This window comes from Oryza brachyantha, chromosome 12 (genome assembly GCF_000231095.2).
Source record: "Oryza brachyantha chromosome 12, ObraRS2, whole genome shotgun sequence".
Classification (NCBI taxonomy): Eukaryota; Viridiplantae; Streptophyta; class Magnoliopsida; order Poales; family Poaceae; genus Oryza; species Oryza brachyantha.
Window position 1 is genome coordinate 16,344,445 of NC_023174.2, and position 18,722 is coordinate 16,363,166.

General features: G+C 39.9%; 3 protein-coding genes across 3 annotated transcripts; 1 reads left to right on the forward strand and 2 right to left on the reverse strand.

The window, feature by feature from the left end:
• Positions 1 to 1,071: 1,071 nt before the first annotated feature.
• On the forward strand, positions 1,072 to 3,809 carry LOC102706898 (GATA transcription factor 2-like). Its single transcript, XM_006664158.3, has 2 exons — positions 1,072 to 1,198; positions 2,653 to 3,809. The coding sequence occupies exons 1-2, from the start codon at positions 1,124 to 1,126 to the stop codon at positions 3,505 to 3,507; spliced, it is 930 nt and encodes a 309-aa protein (XP_006664221.2). The 5' UTR covers positions 1,072 to 1,123; the 3' UTR covers positions 3,508 to 3,809.
• A 2,286-nt stretch (positions 3,810 to 6,095) lies between these two features.
• Positions 6,096 to 10,637, reverse strand: LOC102707174 (cysteine synthase). Its single transcript, XM_006664159.3, has 11 exons — positions 10,365 to 10,637; positions 10,237 to 10,290; positions 9,973 to 10,082; positions 9,681 to 9,738; positions 8,129 to 8,392; positions 7,909 to 8,046; positions 7,739 to 7,790; positions 7,233 to 7,312; positions 6,967 to 7,026; positions 6,748 to 6,828; positions 6,096 to 6,437 (listed from the first exon to the last, which is right to left on the reverse strand). Exons 1-11 carry the CDS (start codon positions 10,605 to 10,607, stop codon positions 6,345 to 6,347), a joined length of 1,233 nt encoding a protein of 410 aa, XP_006664222.2. The 5' UTR covers positions 10,608 to 10,637; the 3' UTR covers positions 6,096 to 6,344.
• A 6,792-nt stretch (positions 10,638 to 17,429) lies between these two features.
• Positions 17,430 to 18,398, reverse strand: LOC121055953 (late embryogenesis abundant protein 47-like). The gene is made up of 2 exons (XM_040529243.1): positions 18,204 to 18,398; positions 17,430 to 18,078 (listed from the first exon to the last, which is right to left on the reverse strand). The coding sequence occupies exons 1-2, from the start codon at positions 18,396 to 18,398 to the stop codon at positions 17,611 to 17,613; spliced, it is 663 nt and encodes a 220-aa protein (XP_040385177.1). The 3' UTR covers positions 17,430 to 17,610.
• Positions 18,399 to 18,722: the final 324 nt, after the last annotated feature.

Sequence of the window (18,722 nt, forward strand, 5' to 3'; positions counted from 1 at the left end):
TCAATAACAGCTAAGATCTTTGCACCTTTGACATAAATGGTTATACTTTTTTATTTTCAATCAGCACTAACCCATAGTTTCAGTCAAAACAACTAGGCACCATTCTTGTGAAAGAAGTTCTGATGATGAAGTGCAGTGCCAGGTCAAGTTTAGTAACCTGAAGAGCAAGTAAAGCCAGAAGAAATCAAAGCAACAAAAAAGGCCATGACAGCATCATGGAGTACATATATATTCAGATTCACCTCCTCTTTTTCTTCAGCAAGGAAAGGGTGGTGCAGATACAAATTTGAGCAGTTTGTGCTGTCCTTTTTGGAAGGAAGGAAAGGGGGTCCAAGAGGAGGTTGGCTCACACAATGCCCTCTGCGTTGCTTTGCTTTTGCTTGCTTGCGTAGGTAGGTAGGAAGAGCAGAAATGGAGGGAGAGCAGTACGAATTTGGCACCCAACCAGGCACAGGTTATAGTTCTGTATATTATATTTGGTATACCGGTACATTATCATTAACTTATTAACTTATGGTTCTGTATGTTATATTTATGAGTGTGCTATATATTATATTCATATGTATCAACATAAATAACTCGATAAGCAAGAGCGTTTTGAATCATCAAATTTATCTTCTAAAACACATACTCTAGACTCTAAAGCCTAGACCATATTCTCTGCTAGGTAAGTAACCAACACGTAAAACATAACGTTGGATTAGTATATAATTAATTAATAATTAGATATAAAGCAAAAAAATATATTTATATAATTTATTAAAACAACTTTCTTATAAATTATATTTTTTAAGAAAAACATTGTTTATCGGTTGAGAGAGCATGGCTGTGGAAAACGAGAGAAAATATAGGTAACGAAACTGCAGTAAAGAAGTCGAGCTCAGCTCTTTCCAGGCTCAAGCCTAGCCTAATAAGCCACAGCTCATCAGCGGCACTCATCAGTAGAATACATATATACAACTCGGCTCGGCTGGGTGACGGAGGCACCGGCTGGGCTAGAGCCGGAGCCACCCATCGGGCTCGGATAAAACCGAAGCCCCTCTCCTCCTCCAGCGGAAACCTACCCCCGCTCGCTCTGCTTCCTTCCTCCGGGGTGCGGCCGACTCCGCCGCTCAGCTCGCTCATGCTCATGGATGTGCACCCACCCAGCGCGCCCGCCTCCTCGCTGGCCGACCTGTTCCCGCACCAGCCCGCCGTGGTCGGTCTCCATCTCCTCTCCCTTTCCTTGTTCTTGTTCTTGCTCTCTCTGCGTGCGTGCGTGCGTGTGTGTCGTGTGCGGTTTTCTTCTCTTTTCTGGCCAAGAACCGGGTTTCGGGGTGGAGGCCGGTCGCTCTTCCGCGGAGGAGGAGGAGTTAGGGAGGAAGATGGGTTCTTTTTTTTGGGGGGATTGAATGTCTTGTTTCTTGGGGGATTTTTTTTTTCGGTTCTTCTCTAGTTGGAGATTTTTTTTTTTTGGGATTTTTAGGAGGGGAGGTGCTGCTTGGGGGGTTTTTGGTGCAAGAATTGTGCGGTTTTGGTGGGGTTTTCTTTGGGTTCTTGAGGTTGTTGTTCTTGGGCCTAGGGTTTGTTTGTCCTTTAGATGAAATTTTCTCAACTGGTAGTATGCTTGCAAAGAAGAAATTGGGGGGATTTTTCTGTGTTTCTTATACTGTTTTTCTCTCCTCTTTTGTTCACCTTTTTTTCCCTATCTGTTGTAAGGAATATCTGGTTCATAGAGAAAAATGTAAGCAAAATTACAGTTGTTGAGCAATTCAACAGTGCTTTTTTTTCCCAGCAGAATTTCATAGGGAAAATAAAATGCACAAGACAATCTTGCATTAGGCTAAAATACATCCTGCTTTAGTTTGTCTTCTTAATTGTGAGGTCACGGGGAAGAAAGAAATGCGTGCTTTGTGACTTTCAATGTCGATGCGCATTGGCGTATATGTTTCTTCCTTAACATCGCTATCATACATAGACGTATCCATCGTAAAAAAATTCCTTCGTCACCATGAGATGATTTTCATGCAACACTGTGACAGCGATTTTTCTTTTAATTACGCCAATTCGCGGAAAACTTTATAGCTGGAAACATTGACAAGAAGCGCCGAGCTTTATCCTGTTTGGCACTGTTCATTCGTGATGTGTAATTACAAACTTTTACTGTTAGGATTCAAGGAAGGGCCTACTATACCCATGTGAAGTGTGGGTAACCTAGCCCCTTTCGGTTGGAGCTTTCATTTGGTTTGTTGCAGCATTGCATTTACTGCAATTGACCTTATTGTGTGCCCACCATGTTGTTTAATTGGAAGTGTAACTGACACAAATTGCCCCGGCAGTTTTGTATTCCTTGGCACAGTTACAAATTGTAGATGCAGCACCTTTTATCTTTGAAGTGTCATAAAATTCTAGATGCTTGAAATATATGAACTTCAAGATTGCTCCTGACGAATACAAGAAACAGTTTGTACTGATCACTGGAATTTTATCTTTGCTATTTTTTTTGGTTACCATATGCTTCAACTCTTTTCTTTTTAGGATTTTGGACCTCCATGCATGTCTTGCTGTAATGTATTAGAACAAGAGCCTTGTAAATCTATAACTCCTTCGTGGTTATGTAAATTAGCTTTGGAAAGATGTATAGATCCTATCTAACTTTTCTTTAATTTGCAGGAAAGTGATGGAAGTGGCATAGAATGGCTTTCTGTCTATGTAGAGGACTGCTTGTCAACTTCTGCATCCTGCACAAACCCTGTCTCTGCAGAACTGGCGCCTATTACAATGGCAAGTCAAGGTACTGCAAAACCAAAGTTACCACCACGTCCATCTTCCCATGCAAGAAAAAGGAAAAGGAGCCTGGCCTCTGTTATAAGTGATACTGATGACCAACATTGCATCACGCTGTTTGTTGAGCCACCTCTACTCCTACTCGATCATAAGGATTGGCTAGCAGAGAGTGAGCTTATCCTCCCCAAGAAGGACAAAGACGAAGGACTTGTCCAACAGCAAGAACAAGAGGAGGATGAAGAACTTGTCCAACAGCAAGAGCAAGAGGAGGAGGAATTGGCGATCAATTGTAGCTATTGTTTGTCCAGCCAATCACCACAGTGGTGGGATGGTCCATCAGGGCCTACCTGTGATGCTTGTCGTCTGAGGATCGAGGCAGAGAATGGGCTCACCACCATTTCGAAGAAGCGCTACGGCCAAGAGATTGACAAAGAACAGGAGATAGAAAAACGGCGAGATAAGAAGAAGATCAAGAAGGCTGTCTATGTAAATGACGAGCTGCCACCGGAGGAGCCAGTGAAGAGGTGCACACATTGCATGTCCTACAAGACGCCGCAGTGGAGGACTGGTCCTTTGGGGCCTAAGACGCTATGCAATGCTTGCGGCGTGAGGTACAAGTCTGGCAGGCTGCTGCCGGAATACAGGCCTGCTAATAGTCCAACTTTTGTGAGTGACATACACTCCAATTCTCACAAGAAAGTGATGCAGCTGAGGCAGTCTGTTTCACATCCAGGGAAGTGAGCTAGTGGTCAGGAACATCTCAATCTGTTGCATTGAGTTTTAGGGGCTCTTTGGTTGTAGAACTAAGGTGATAGTCAAGAACATCTTAATCTGTCCCATTGAATTTTAGGGGGGCTCCTTGGTCGTAGAAGTGAGCTGATGGTCAGGAACATCTCTGCATTGAGTTTTCAGGGGCTCTCTTGCTGTAGCCCTAGATGCTGAGAAAATGAAATCGGAATTTAGTTAGGTCTCAGTTGAACTCTTTGTTAGCTCTAGCCGTTTTTAACTTGAGAAATTAATCTGCTAGTTGTTGGAGATCGTCAGTTTCATGGTGGTTGCTACGTTGTTATCCCACCATTGCCTTGCAGCATGCTATGTTATGTGATTCTTGCTGAATGTGCCTGCAAGATGGACCCAGAGTGGTCTCTCAAATTATTCTATGACCTTGCACAAAGTCCAGCCATGTCCTATTCTCCATATGTTCCATAGTACTCACTGTAGTTGTAGTTCTTTCCTGAAGTGGAATTTTGAGAGCTTCTCCTTGTGTGCTTTTACTTGGGGTGCAAAACTGCAAATCATATCTTTGGACAAGCCATGAGTCCCGGATAGGCTTAGGGTTCATGTTGCTTTTTAGTGTGCTAACATTCAGGTCAATCACCTGAAAGTTGCAATCTAAATATCTGTATCACTGTTATCATCCTCTTTTTAGTATCCCATCTTAGGACAACAAATCTGTGGCAAATGCAACAATGCCATAACTGACTGATTGGTAGAAAATTCTGCCCAGCAGTAGATGAGATGCACTGCATGGATCAATATCCAATGCTCTGCAGTTTTCGGATTTTTTTTCAGACCACAGTTTTTTCTTCAGTTCAGAAAATCTCTCTGCAGGCTCTACACTTGCACACTCGAGACAATTTCCATGGCTTGGAGATGCTGAATAATGATGATGAAGCTGTGCATGCAGTAGTCTTCTTCTGCCTACTCAAAAGTGAAAGGAAAGGAAAGGTCTATAGGTTCCCTTTCTGCTGTTCTTTTGTCATGTTGGAGCCTTTTTTTGGTTGCACATGGATGGTCCTCTTCTGCCATTGCCATGCTTACCATTGCAATTTTACCGACAATTAGAGCTCCATTAATCATATATCACTATGTACTTGTCTGAGGAAACTCACCCATGCGTGTTCTTGCGAGTAAAAAGTTCACTCTTTTGTACTACGACGGTCCTGTTTAGTTTAAAAAACTTTTTTTAAAAACATCACATCGAATCTTTAGACACCTAAATAAAGTATTAAATATACATAAACATTAAAACTAATCACATAGTTATGGAGAAAATCGTGAGACGAGTCTTTTAAGCCTAATCAGTATATGATTAGCCATAAGTACTACAGGAACCAACATTTGCTAATGACTGATTAATTAGACTTAAAAAATTCGTCTCGCAATTTTCAAGCGGAATCTAAAATTTGTTTTATAATTACACTAAGTTTAATACTTCAAATATATGACCATACGCATCGATGATGCGACAGTCTCCTAAAATTTTTTCCAACTAAAAGCAGCCTAATTCATACTACAGATTTGCCTCTCCTGAATGTCAGCAGAGAAAAGGAAAAGCTGTTCATTGGACCACCAGCCTTGTCCTTTGTTGCTGAATGATCATACCACTACTACCAAAACAAAGCAGTAGAAACCGCAAGTCCCTAGCTACGTAGCCATGTTGACAACGGACAGTGCCTAGTCTTGTCTGCAAGTGAATTCACTGAAGATACTCCCCAAAAACTCACCAAAGATGCTGACAAAATTGGCTGCTTGAATCAGATTAATGCCTAGAAGAAGCTATAGATCAGAGGTCTGGTCAAAATCTATGTGGGTGTGGCTCCATTTCTACAGGACACAAGTTTGTGCTGTGTGTTTACGGAGTGATAACAGGTAACTAAGGGGGTGTTTGGGACAAGGGGCTAAACTTTAGCCCTTTGTCCTAACGAATGTTTAGGCACTTATTATAAATAGTAAACGTAGACTATTAATTAAACCTATTCATAATCTTAGGCTAATTCACGAGACGAATCTAATAAGCCTAATTAATCCATGATTAGACTATGTGATGCTACATTAAATATGCTCTAATTATGGATTAATTAGGCTTAAAAAATTCGTCTCACGAATTAGCGCTCATTTATGAAATTAATTTTTTTATTAGTCTATATTTAATACAAGCAGAATGATGGTGTACTCCAGCCTGACATAGCCAACAGCCAAACAGTGCCTGAGCACAGCCTGCATTGGCATTGCACCGCACCTTTTTGACTCATCTTGGTTCCTTTTCCTCCTGCCAAAGCCAGTTAGCAGCACCAGCAAGGACTAGGGGCATCAATGTTCATCAGTAGTACTATTTTGTAATTTTGTCTGACAGTCATGGTCCATAAACTACTGCAGCAGTTATAAGTGTTTGTGTGTGTGTGTGTGTTTTTGCATAGGGTATATGGACAGGTGGAACGCATGTTTGGGCCTGATGTCATTCTTCAGAGCACTATTGTTCTCTTATGAGAATACCATTCGTCAGAGCACTATTGTTCTCTTATGAGAGTATTTATGATTCAGAGAAAGATCCCAAAACATATCATGATGCTTTATTTCATTCACACTGGCTGGTAAATGCAAAGTAAAAATGGTTCAATGTACAGGGCAGATAAATGCAAATTGTTAACACCACATGGCACAAAGCTAACAAACTGTATGTTCTCCATTTGCTACAAGCACAACGAGTTGAAAATGGCAGACCAGGGTATGTTCAGTAACACGAGCAGAGATACCAAGCTTTTATTCCTGTGGACTCCCAGAGATTATTGTGCGTTTCAGGGCTCGACCACCATGTTTTCAGCTTCCTTCTTGATGGTCTGGAAGAGCACCGATGAAAGGTACCGCTCACCGAAGCTTGGGAAGACAACCTACATTGAGGAAGGGTGTTGATGCGGGGGTGTAGATGATGAAACAAATTGACAATGTGGAGAAAGCTTGTTTTGGATGGTAGTTTGTTCAATGAGAACTGAAATTACAGAAGGCCCAATGACAAAACAAGTAAAGAACAGAGATTCATTGGCATTCCTATAGGTCACTGGAGTGTAAATTTGGTGTATATCCGCTCGTTTGAACTAAAATACCAGATGGATACGGGGAAGAGACAAGCGCAGGCGCAATTGAAGCAGCTTTACCCTGAAGTGAGTTAGAAATTATCAGGAAGAAAAACGTAACACTTACAACAAAAAGTTTTCCTGCGTTTTCCGGCCTGCTAGCAAGCCTAACAGCTGCCGCAGCAGCTGCACCTGAAGATATTCCAACCTATAAGCATTTACACAATCAATGGCTTCAGCAAAGGTACCATCCAAATGATCCGTATACGGAGAGATATAACAAAGAAAACTATGTGCAACAGATTAATAATAGAAAATAGAAACAAACATCAAACACAAAACTTACCAGCAATCCTTCTTTCAGCGCAAGAGCCTTTGCGATCTCGATAGCTTCATCACTTGAAACCTGGCAAACAGTTTAACGCACCAGGTTATACAGGATTAAAAGAACCAGGTAAATGATAGGACAACATGATGATATAGATCTAAGTACAGACTGCTATTTGCGAAGAAGAAAAGAAAGCTATGGAGCAAGGGAGGAAAAATAAAATGGTGCCAATTCTTTTTATATATTGTCTTTCTACTGCTCATATTAATACATAAGCATCATACTTGTACAGTTTCATCAATGAGGTCGACATCCAGGACCCCAGGAATAAAACCAGCTCCAATTCCTTGAATCTTGTGTGGCCCTGCATTAAAAGAAATAGATCTAAGAGTCCAAAACAAGCAACATAAAGAAAGAAAGCAGAATTTATTTGCAAAATGGTTTACAATGTCCCTTCTTCATAAGGATATTCCTTTTCTTTTGAGAGGTATAGTATACACTATTGGCCACAGAAAAGGACTCCTTGGGGAGCACATCAACAATTATCAACCACATGATAATTCTAATTTCAAAATGCAGCCACCCAATGAGGCAAGAACGAAATCTACTCTCCCTCCTTGACAAGATATTTCACATGACTAAATCCCGGACAACCGCAAATCAAAGATTTTGTTTAGCTTTCGATCATTGCGAGAAAACTAAAGTGTGGATAACAATTTATAATTTTTGTATTTGCCACAACCAGAAAATGAGATAAAATCATGAGAATTAATTAATGACTCCTTATTACCAGGCTTTCCACCAGATAGGACAGCACTCTCGACTGGCTCCACACCATAGATCTTAGGTAAGAAAAACAAATAAAATCAGATACTATTTTTCATAAAGGAACAAATGCTGGAACTTTAACTAGTTAATGTGGCAAATCAAAATTGTAGTATATAGTTTTCTGGTCCTTACCTTGATATTAGGATTTTGCTCTCTGAGGTATCGTCCAGCTCCAGTTATAGTACCACCTGTCCCAATACCAGAAACAAAACCATCAATTTTACCTCCTGTGTTTTTCCATATTTCAGGCCCTGTGGTCTCGTAATGGATCTGCATAACATCGCAGTATGAGTCCTCACAAGTCAGAACACAAATATCTTCAGGGGCATTAAAATGTTAAATCATACTACACCTTTGGGTTAGCAGGGTTTTCAAATTGTTGGAGGATAAATGAGTTGGGAGTCTTTGCTGCCAGTTCTTCTGCCTTTTGGACAGCTCCTTTCATTCCTAAGAGTGGGTCAGTAAGAATCAGTTCAGCACCAAAAGCCTTCAATATGATTCTCCTCTCCATGCTCATGGAGGCTGGCATCGTGAGTACAAGTCTGTAACCCTTTGCAGCAGCCATGAAGGCCAGTCCAATGCCTGTGTTGCCACTAGTTGGCTCAATCAACACACTCTGGCAACCATTGACAGAGAAAGCAAAATATCAGTAAAACTAGATCTCAACTATATGGAAGTTATAATAGATTAGCTTTGCAAGCATTTTAAGCTTCGAAGAAATGCTCAACAACAAAAAACTGCTAGCTTACTATCACATCAAAAGCATTGCAAACCATTAATTAAATATGCTCTAAGTGACAGGCTGAATCATGCAGATGGCAACTGGAAATAAAATATTACTTTGGTCAACTGGCAAAGTATCTGCACAAATAAAACACCTAGGTACACGAGAAAATGAACAATACTGCAAACCAAGGCTACATTCATGCTCCTAGACATGGCAAATATATTAATCTGGAAGAATCATGGTATGTCAAAATATGCTGCTATTGGAAACAATATAGTTCTTACAAAGAATAAGCAAATGGAACAACCAGTGATGCAACGGAACCACAACAGCTAGTGATGCAATGGACCACCATCTTGTTTGGCTAAAAAATAATTAGTTGGTTATTTATTCTTTAACAGCATAGCTACTAGGAAAACTAAACTATTTCTAAAACAATACAGGACAGGATCTATTGTATATAACTAACTAGAAAGAGAAGTGCCAATTAGTCCATATAACTGGTTTCCATCTAATGAAGAAAATCATTTCATTTTTTCAATAAAATCAATTAAACAAAACCAGGCTAGGACCAAGCATCAATCAGCAGGTCATTTCCATTGCAAAAATAATGCCTAGTGGGTTTTTCATCAAGAATAAATTAGGAAAACATGCTATAAGTTATAACATAAAATGGGGAATAACAGCTACCTGATAACTTATGATTATGCAGTTGAATGACAGCAGGGGATCACATGAGGGAATAAATTAGAGAAAACATGCTGTAATGTGAGATCGGAGATTAACAGCTATCGGATAACTTATGATTACGCAGTTGAGTGACAGCAGGGGATCACATTGCTTTGCCTCTGACTTAGGAAACGCAAGGAGCGCCTTAATCATTTTCTATGCACTATAAAACATCTCGACGAATGCAGTAGCTGAATGATCCATCTATTATCCGATCCAATTACTTAATTTAAGCTTCCACCACATGAGACAGTCAACCCATGCTATCGAACAATGATGGATCCCAACAGTAATAAATACGGAGTAGATGACAATCGCACTGAAGCATGTTCTAGGAAGTACAACTTTTTTTTGAATTTTCTAGGAAGTACAACTAGTTTGTAGGAAGACCAAACCATTCCATTGGTACAGAATACTGAAAACAACAAAAAGATCTATTTTGACCCACCTTTCCTGGAATTATCAGCCCCTTCTCCTCTGCATCAGTGATCATACTGTATCCAATCCTGCACAAATCCAACACAGCGACACACACAACAGATTTTCAGCTCGAAATCTAATCATAAACAGCTGAGAATTGCAAGAGGCATCAATAGTATTGGACAAACACAGGAAAAGAAAATCACAAATTCATTCCGGAAACAACCAGAAAGAACCAATTTTTCACACATAATCCACCCTGCAGTAACCAAATTACACAATAAAAGATGGTAAGAGGAGGATAAAATTTAGCAGCTCACCTGTCCTTGACGCTGGAGCAGGGTTCCATGGACTCGAGCTTGGCGGCGACGCGCCCCACGCATCCTTCAGTCACGCGGTTGAGGTACACCAATGGCGTGTTCCCAATCAGCTACACATCACAAAAAAGATTCAATATTTTCCATTTCCCCCCTCAATCACATCCCAAGTCCCAACACCAATCCAACCCTCAACAAAATGCCACAAAATCAAGATTGAAAGGCTCTGACGACGAAGAAATAACAGCAAAAAAAGCGCTCGCTCACCTCGGTGACATCCTTGGCGATGGCCGGCGACGCCTCACCCATCCCGTCAAGAACCTGAAACAAATTCCAAAATTTATCCAACCCGGAGACTCCAAAAGGATCCCCAACAAGAGCGAGGCGAAAGCTACCGATCTGACAGCGAACAAACAATCCTTCTTCTTCTTCCTCCTCCCGTGCTCCACTGCGAAGAAGAAATGGCGGCTCTCGGAGGAAGCAGGGCGAGGCGAAGTTTTATAGAGGAGAAGGGGAGGTCCATGGCAGGCACGGTCCACCGTAGGCTGTCTCACTGCATGTGGGGCCCACCGAGGGGCGGTGTACGTGGACCGGATGGGAGACGGCGTTCGTTGAACCTGGACGGCGTTGGCTGCCATGGGTTTGTGTTGCCAAAACGGCAGCGCAGGAGCTGAATTGGAGTGAGCTGAAACGCTGAAGCCACAGCTCTGGCTATATAAATAAGCTGTTCCCAGCTACGAAAATTCAACGTCTAGATGGCTGCAATAGATAAACAACGGAGACTTTCCCACTGATATATATATATATATATATATATATATATATATATATATATATATATATATATATATATATATATATATATATATATATATATGTGTGTGTGTGTGTGTGTGTGCAGAGGTGAAGGATTAGTAGATCGATTTGTTGTATCGATATATGTCACCGAACGTCGATATCAATGTCAAATTATTTAGACTTGTGCAACAAAGTCAGTTCCATTGATAGTTCGTTCGTTAGATGTAGTGTTAGGTGCATGAAGGGCTAACTGTACAACGGCTTACCGATATAAATATATCGTGATAGTTTAGCTATAGCATTTTAAAGACGGTTAATATTTCTATTAGAATAGCACTTTATTTTAAGCTTAATAGATATTCTAGTAACACTTTATTTTAATTTACACCAAGATACCATATATAACATGATATTTGAGTTATTGTGGATTTTTTAAACCTTTTTAACAAATAGTTTTATTACTAAATATCGGGGAAAATATTTCCACTGCATAAATTTTTTGGCCACGCCATCAACATTGGCGTGGTGAAATGGCTTGCCACACTATTGTCGGTGGCGTGGCAGCATTATCTTGCCACGCCAGGCAAGACTGGCCACGCCATGGTGTGTGCCACACCATCCAAACTGTATGACAGTGTTGTCTTGCCACGCCACCAGCATTAGCGTGGCCAAAAGGTTTAGTTTAAAAAAAAACTAGTCTCATTGTTAGTAATAAAATTACTTAAAAAAATTTATTTAATAAAAAATTTCGTTATTGTGATATTGATAGTTATACTATTGGACATGTAATTTTATATGTCACTATAGGAGACATTGATATAACTAAGAAAATACCCCATAAAATCTACATAGAGCACCGTACGATAGTTAAAGTATATCTTCCTGTAAGAACGGTCCTTCCTCTCTCCTTAAAAATCAAATTATATGAATGAACGAATCTTAGACCAAATTATATTGATTCATCTGTATAAGTTGGTTTTTTTTAAAGATATATGACTTATGTGATTGGGTATGGATCTTTTTGGTATTATTCTTGGAGGCTGTGAGATAATTAATGAATAATATCGTCTTTTCTCCGCCGGCGGCTAACTGTGGCATGGAGGCATGCGGTTGGCAGGTTCTTCCCGTCTCACAGTGTATTGTCCCTTGGCCCCTCCAAGTCCTACATTAATTAATTCTTAAGACAAAGACAAAGAATTTCATCGACGCACGTCACCGTGCTACTAATAAACTTTTTAATCCTACGTCACATCAAATATTTAAATAATAATTTAAAGTATTAAATATAGACTAATAAAAAATTTCATAAATGAAAGCTAATCCATAAGACGAATTTTTTATACATAATTAATGCATAATTAGAGCATATTTACTGTAGCATCACTTGGTTAATCATGGATTAATTAGGCTTGATAGATTCGTCTCGCGAGTTAGTCCAAGATTATGGATGTGTTTTATTAATAATATACGTTTACTATTTATATAAATAAGTGTCCAAACATTCGATAGGACAAGTCCAAATATCCCCTTAGACAAAAAAACGCATGGAATGATTTATTAAAAATTAAATGATATATTGAATATATATCTATGATTTAAATTAATTAACTCTAAAAATTAAGTTTTAAAGTTTAAATTTACAACTTATACGATGGTTCATCGCAGGACCGACCCATCACATCATTCTACCGGTTTCTTCGCAACTAGACTAGATACAAAAACGTAGCGCTCTATTCAGTCATGTATATAGAAAATTAATGTAGCTTAAGTTAGCATACGCTAATAATCGATTTTAATCACAACATTAACTGTTATTTGGAATATTATAAAAGTATATACCTCCCATTATTTGTGAAAAACTTTAACGAGTTGAACTGACCATTAAAAAAATTACGAATGACCACTAATCGTGAAATTTGTCTGACCCTTAAAAGGTACTTAAATATACCTTCACGGTAGAGAGGAATATATCTTCGAACTAACACAGCTAATTAAATATACCTTTAAGAAACTTAGTAAAAAAATACATAAACATATACGAGTTTTCAATCATATTCCGAGTTTCTTACCTTTAATATCAATTTTGGTGTCTGCGTGTAAAAGTATATCTCAAATATAATGTGGCGTATACTTCTTCAAGGATAGAAGAAAACATATCGGGATCATATAAGTGAAACATGATTGGTCAAATTCATTTGTCTAACTACTTGTTTATGTAATTTTATATTTATATAAAGAATTAATTAGAAGAGACATTTATACTCTGACAATTCCATTCCTTCCCATATTGCATAAAAATGTTTACTATAAAAGTATTTTCTGGGGACCAAGAAAAAAAGATTCTTGCAGTACTTGGCACATGCAGTAAGTCATGTAACCAATTAATTAGTTGACCTGTCCGGGTTACAAAGTCAAAAGTCTTCACACAAATCCAATCTATCTGCGTACACTTTGCGTAGGAAATCAACATCCACATGCAGCTAAGCACAAATGGCTATTAGAGCTAGCTAACCGTTAGCTCCAAAACATTCCTATGTCGTTTAAAACTAAAGTAAAGTCAACTTATAGCTATACGCTGCATCATTAACTAATATACGATACACCTCTTGTACAGCGTCTCGAAGCATAGTAATATACGATACACCTCTTGTACAACGTCTCGAAGCATAGGATGCAGCTGGCTGAAAATCTACCTACCACTTTTTTTTCTCATTTTCTCTCGTCTCTATGTAAGCATACATATGACGTGACTATTTTTTTAAGTGGGCTTAAGCTATTTATTGTACTCGCTCTAATACGCCTCGGAATTAAGATCAGTGCTTAAGGAAAGGACTGCACACGATTTTATTGGTCTATTTTAGCGATGAATGTTCTCCATCCATCGCTACAGTAACACTGTCAAGAGTAAAAAACGATAGAGTGAACAATGAGCATCGCTGGTTTGAACCGTCAGTTCATTTCATATAATATGTATACTCCTACGTCTGATTATGAAAAGTAGCGACGATATACTTTTTTTTCATTCTAAAATATATTGTCTTTAGATTTTTTGCCACGGTTTTTGATATGCTGCTTTGACCAGTAGTAATATTTATAAAATGATGTTATTTTAAATATAAAGAGTTTTATATTATAATAGTTGTGTGACAAACATGATAACATCATTCTTACCTGAATAATTTTTTTTTTGAATTTTTGTTATTAATGAGGCAAAGTTTAAAATGTTTAACTTAGCATCTTATAAGATAATGAAAATTTTATATTTTTTTTTAGATAATGGAAACCGTGAGTGAACCTCGGCAGCTGGCTGCATACACATCGGTCGATCGGCCTCATATAGCAGGTTGGTCCAGGTACGCAACATCACAGAAAATGAGATATCGATGTTGATTTGATTCCAATATCATATCGTTATGTCCATCGATAAGTCTCACTGGTTGGCTGTGTTCTTTCGACGATTACTGTTAAAAGATGAAACATTATTTGATTTTATGATAGCTATTCAATTGGTATAAACGACATAATTAACTAATACATATGTGAGATGATGAACTTCTCTATAAAAACTTTTTTAATTATAGTTTAAATTACAAGATTTTCTTTTAAATCGATAAGATTACCTTAAAAAAAGTCTTCTATAGACCCTAAAGACTAAGTAGAATTTTTTGAATTTTTATTAAATAATTTACAAATTTAATTTTGTATTTAAAAAATCACAAAACTAACCTCCTGCCGCCCTCTAGGAGGACGGAAAGGTGACATGGCAAACGGCCTCTCGGTCACGAGGAACGGCTGGAAACGGCGGCACGACGAATTTTGTATTTAGGTCCTTTCCGCCATCTGTAAGGACGGCAAGGGTTTAAATACAAAATTCGCCGTCGATTGAAGAGTGGTTTGATAGATATATCTATGACGTATGAAATTGTTTAGTCAATAGTACTACTTGGCTCGGTGATAGAAGTGTGAGACAATTACCACTGAGTCAATGTAGTATTTGGGAGTAAACAATTACATACGTCGTAGATATATGTACCAAACCACGGTTCAATCGAAAAATTTTCGGTTCAATTGTAAAATTCTCGGGCCGCACGACAAATTTTACATTTAGGCCCTTGCCGCCCTTACAGAGGGCAGAAAGGACCTAAATATAAAATTTGCCGTGTCGCCATTTCCGGCTGTTCCTCACGACCGAGGGATCGTTTGTCATGTCACCTGTCCGGCAGGAGGTTAGTTTTATAATTTTTAAAATACAAAATTAAATTTGTAAATTATTTAATAAATAAAATTCAAAATTCAAAAAATTCGTTTGCCAAAAGCATAAGGATGGAAGACTAAGTGTATGTATATAGATGGGCTCGTGGGCTGAAAAGGATGCAATGGGCTATTGTGGGTCTCAGGATTTTTAGCAAAAGAGAACCCAACTTTTTGGCTTCTCGATGTGGGAAGAAGAAGAGGCTTTCCTGTCACACGAATGTTTATGCATTAAATCTATATAAAAAAATCACTACACAGATTACGGGTAACTTATAAGACATATCTTTTAAACCTAACTACGTAAATATTACCGAGACCGTGAACTAGATAATCGAGTCAGATGAATTTTATGGGATGAAACTCCTCTCTCGAATCTCTCGTGACCCTGCCAAGTCAACTGATGACACCTATTTAATATGCATAACACCACATGTTACTGATGTGACTCTCATAACTTTGCCAAGTCAACTGATGACACCCTCATTCCATGAATGTTACCGGCTCCGGCTAACGATCGCAGGTTGTATGAGTGAGACACGGGTGAACGAGGCTTCGGCAGCCTTGCCGAACATCGATCCGTTGCTACTGGCAGAAGAAGAAGAGAGAGGGAGACAGAGAAGCAGAGATGGAAAAATAGAGATTAAATCTTGATTGCTTCTACCGTAAGTTTGTGGCTTTGAATAGCCTTACACCGAAACAAGTCCAACACGAAACCAACAAATAAAACTAACTATGAAACCAACTAACTAATTTCAACTAATTAAACTAGCTAACTAATCTAAAACTAATTTCGGATGATTTGTCTTATCCGGCATGGTGTCCTGCTCCTTCGTACGCCTCTTGCGCTCGTTTGTGATGTCGACCATGACAATGAAACTCTCGTGAGACCTTGCCAAGTTAACTGATAACACCTATTTAATATGCATAACACCCTAGGTTACTGATGTGACTCTCATAACCTTGATGATACCTATTTAATATGCATAACACCGATGTTACTGATGTGACGTCCTATTTAATATGCATAACAACCCCCATAAAACATGCATTAATATACAAAACACCCCATAAAATATGCATTGCATTGAGACGGGTCTCGATAATCTCATTCACACACACATATATATATAGGAAGCCTCTATCCTACTTATTACTCTTTTCACGTCTAAGTGCAGAAACACATCTATACATATTTATGTTCTTTTGCAACAGAAAGTACAAACTCTATACACATAGTTGTATCATTCATATGAGATTTAACAGTATCTACACTTTCTGTTGGGCAGGAGCAGAAACATTCATAAAAGTAATTTTCATTATGGATGTAAATGGAGTAGCTACACCTGGTAGTAGGCTAATTTTCCATCCTACTACCAGGTATAGCTACTCCCTTCATGTCTAAGGTGCAGAAACACATCTATATATATTTCTGCTCTTTTGCAACAGAAAGTACAAACTCTATACACATAGTTGTATAGATTTCTGCTCTTTTGCAATAGAAAGTACAAACTCTATACACACTCTATACACATATAGACATAGTTGTATAGATTTCTGCTCTTTTGCAATAGAAAGTACAAACTCTATACACATAGTTGTATCATTCATAACTCTATACACATAGTTTCATTTATATGAGATTTAGCAGTGTCTACATTTTCTGTTGGGTGGAGTAGAAATAGCTATGAAAGTATTTTTCATTATGAACGCGAAGAGTCCTACTACCAGGTGTAGCTGCTACTCCCAAATAGTTATGAATTTTTTCATTATGAACGCGAAGAGTCCTACTACCAAGTGTAGCTGCTACTCCCTTCACGTCTAAAATGTAGAAACACATCTCTCCCTTCACGTCTAAACCTTCACGTCTAAAGTACAGAAAACATCTATACCTTCTCTTTGCAACATTGCAACAGAGAGTACAAACTCTAAACTCTATACACATAGTTAGTTAAACTCTATACACATAGTTGTATCATTTATATGAGATTAGACACATAGCTGTATCATTTATATGAGATTTAACAGTGTCTACAATTTATTTATATAATTCATACGAGATTTATTTATTTTATATAATTCATACGAGATTTATTTATATAATTCATACGAGATTTAACAGTGTCTACAATTATATGAGATTTAACATTTAACAGTGTCTACAATTTCTGTTATGTCTACAATTTCTGTTATGTTAGTGAGAGTAGAAACAGTTATAAAAATATTTTTTATTATGGACGTGAAGACAATTTCTGTTAGGTATGAAAGTAGAAACAGTTATAAAAATATTTTTTATTATGGACGTGAAGAGAATAGCTATACCTTCCTACCTGGTAGGATATATATAATATTTGAGGCAAATTGTTTAACATGAAAACAAACTGGAGTCATCATATAATAGAAACAGGGGAAATATTTTTTAAGTACACATACTATTTCTAAAACTAGAATATAGTACTACTAGTAAAAATACACCACACGCACATATAAAGTACAAATACGGGTGAAAAATACGCGCACGGCACATGTACCACATTACTGTACGTATACGCATACGAACTTGTACGTAGATGGTGCGACACATTAAACTAATTAAGGCATCCTGCCCTCGTTCATCTCGGCCGCGGCGGCCACCGCCTCGGCGACGCCCTTCCCGCCGCCGCCGCCGCCGCCGTGCCTCCTGGCGTTCCACGCTGCGGTGGCCGCCACCCTGTCGGCGTCCTCCCTGGTGGCCACCTTGTCGGCCGGGAGCGCCGCCTCGGCGCTGCCGACCACGTCGCTGAGCGTGGTGGCGTTCCTGTCCCCCCCGCCGTGGTCGTCATGGGGGCGCCTCATGTTCGCCGCGGCGGCCTGCTGCGCCGTGGCCGCCACGCCGCCGGGGACGGGCCCGGGCATCCCAGTGGCGCGCGTCTCGGCGGCCTGCAGCGCCGCCGCGTCGGCAAGGTCGACGGGCCTGCCTCCCGCCGAGGCCGCCGCCTCCAGCGCCTCGCCGATGGTGACCGCGTCGGTCTCCTCCGCCACCTCTGTGCCCGGCACCGGCAGGGTGAACTGAGCCATCACCTGCATGCGCACGTACGATGAATTATCAGGTGCAAGCCAACACAAATATAATTAAGCGCGCGCGCGCGCCTCGATCGCAACAAACAAATATGTATATATATATGATGGAGACGAGATGAGTTTGCCTGTCCGGCGGCGGTGGCGGTGACGAGGCGCTTGCCGGCGGGGAGGTCGGCCTGGGTGACATGGAGGGCGCCATCGTGAGGCGACGCCGCGGCGGCGGCAGAGAGAGCGCTGTGGCGGTCGGCGGCGGAGGAGGGGTAGACGTCGCCGGGGCGGCGGACGGTCTGCGCCTGGGCGTACTCGTGCTCCTCGCTCATGCTCATGGCTGGCCGGTGCTATGATCGAGCGAGCTGTAGCTGAATATATGGGCATGCAGCAGCAGCAGCAGCAGGTCGTAGCTGGTGATGGATCGGAGTTACACGTAGAGCGATCGAGAAGGCGGTAGAGCGGCAAGTGTCGGCTGCTACTACCGCTCATCTGACACGCGTATCATCCCGCATCGATCGATCATAACCTGCATGTCACTAAAGTTGGTACCTGTCATGCTTACATGCACGTAGTTTCAGAGCTCTGTAACCCCGAGGCTCCAATATGTATTATTATCTAACCTTTAAGATCGGATAATTCCGGACAAAACACGT

Excerpts from the sequence above, each read along its gene's own strand:
- LOC102706898 (XM_006664158.3), top strand. The coding sequence starts at position 1,124 with ATGCTCATGGATGTGCACCCACCCAGCGCGCCCGCCTCCTCGCTGGCC. Across the intron at positions 1,199-2,652 it reads TCCCGCACCAGCCCGCCGTG|GAAAGTGATGGAAGTGGCAT; the intron begins GTCGGTCTCCAT and ends TTTAATTTGCAG.
- LOC102707174 (XM_006664159.3), bottom strand. The coding sequence starts at position 10,607 with ATGGCAGCCAACGCCGTCCAGGTTCAACGAACGCCGTCTCCCATCCGG. Across the intron at positions 10,291-10,364 it reads GTTTGTTCGCTGTCAGATCG|GTTCTTGACGGGATGGGTGA; the intron begins GTAGCTTTCGCC and ends AATTTGTTTCAG. Across the intron at positions 8,047-8,128 it reads AAAACCCTGCTAACCCAAAG|ATCCATTACGAGACCACAGG; the intron begins GTGTAGTATGAT and ends GATGTTATGCAG.
- LOC121055953 (XM_040529243.1), bottom strand. The coding sequence starts at position 18,398 with ATGAGCGAGGAGCACGAGTACGCCCAGGCGCAGACCGTCCGCCGCCCC. Across the intron at positions 18,079-18,203 it reads CCGCCACCGCCGCCGGACAG|GTGATGGCTCAGTTCACCCT; the intron begins GCAAACTCATCT and ends GTGCGCATGCAG.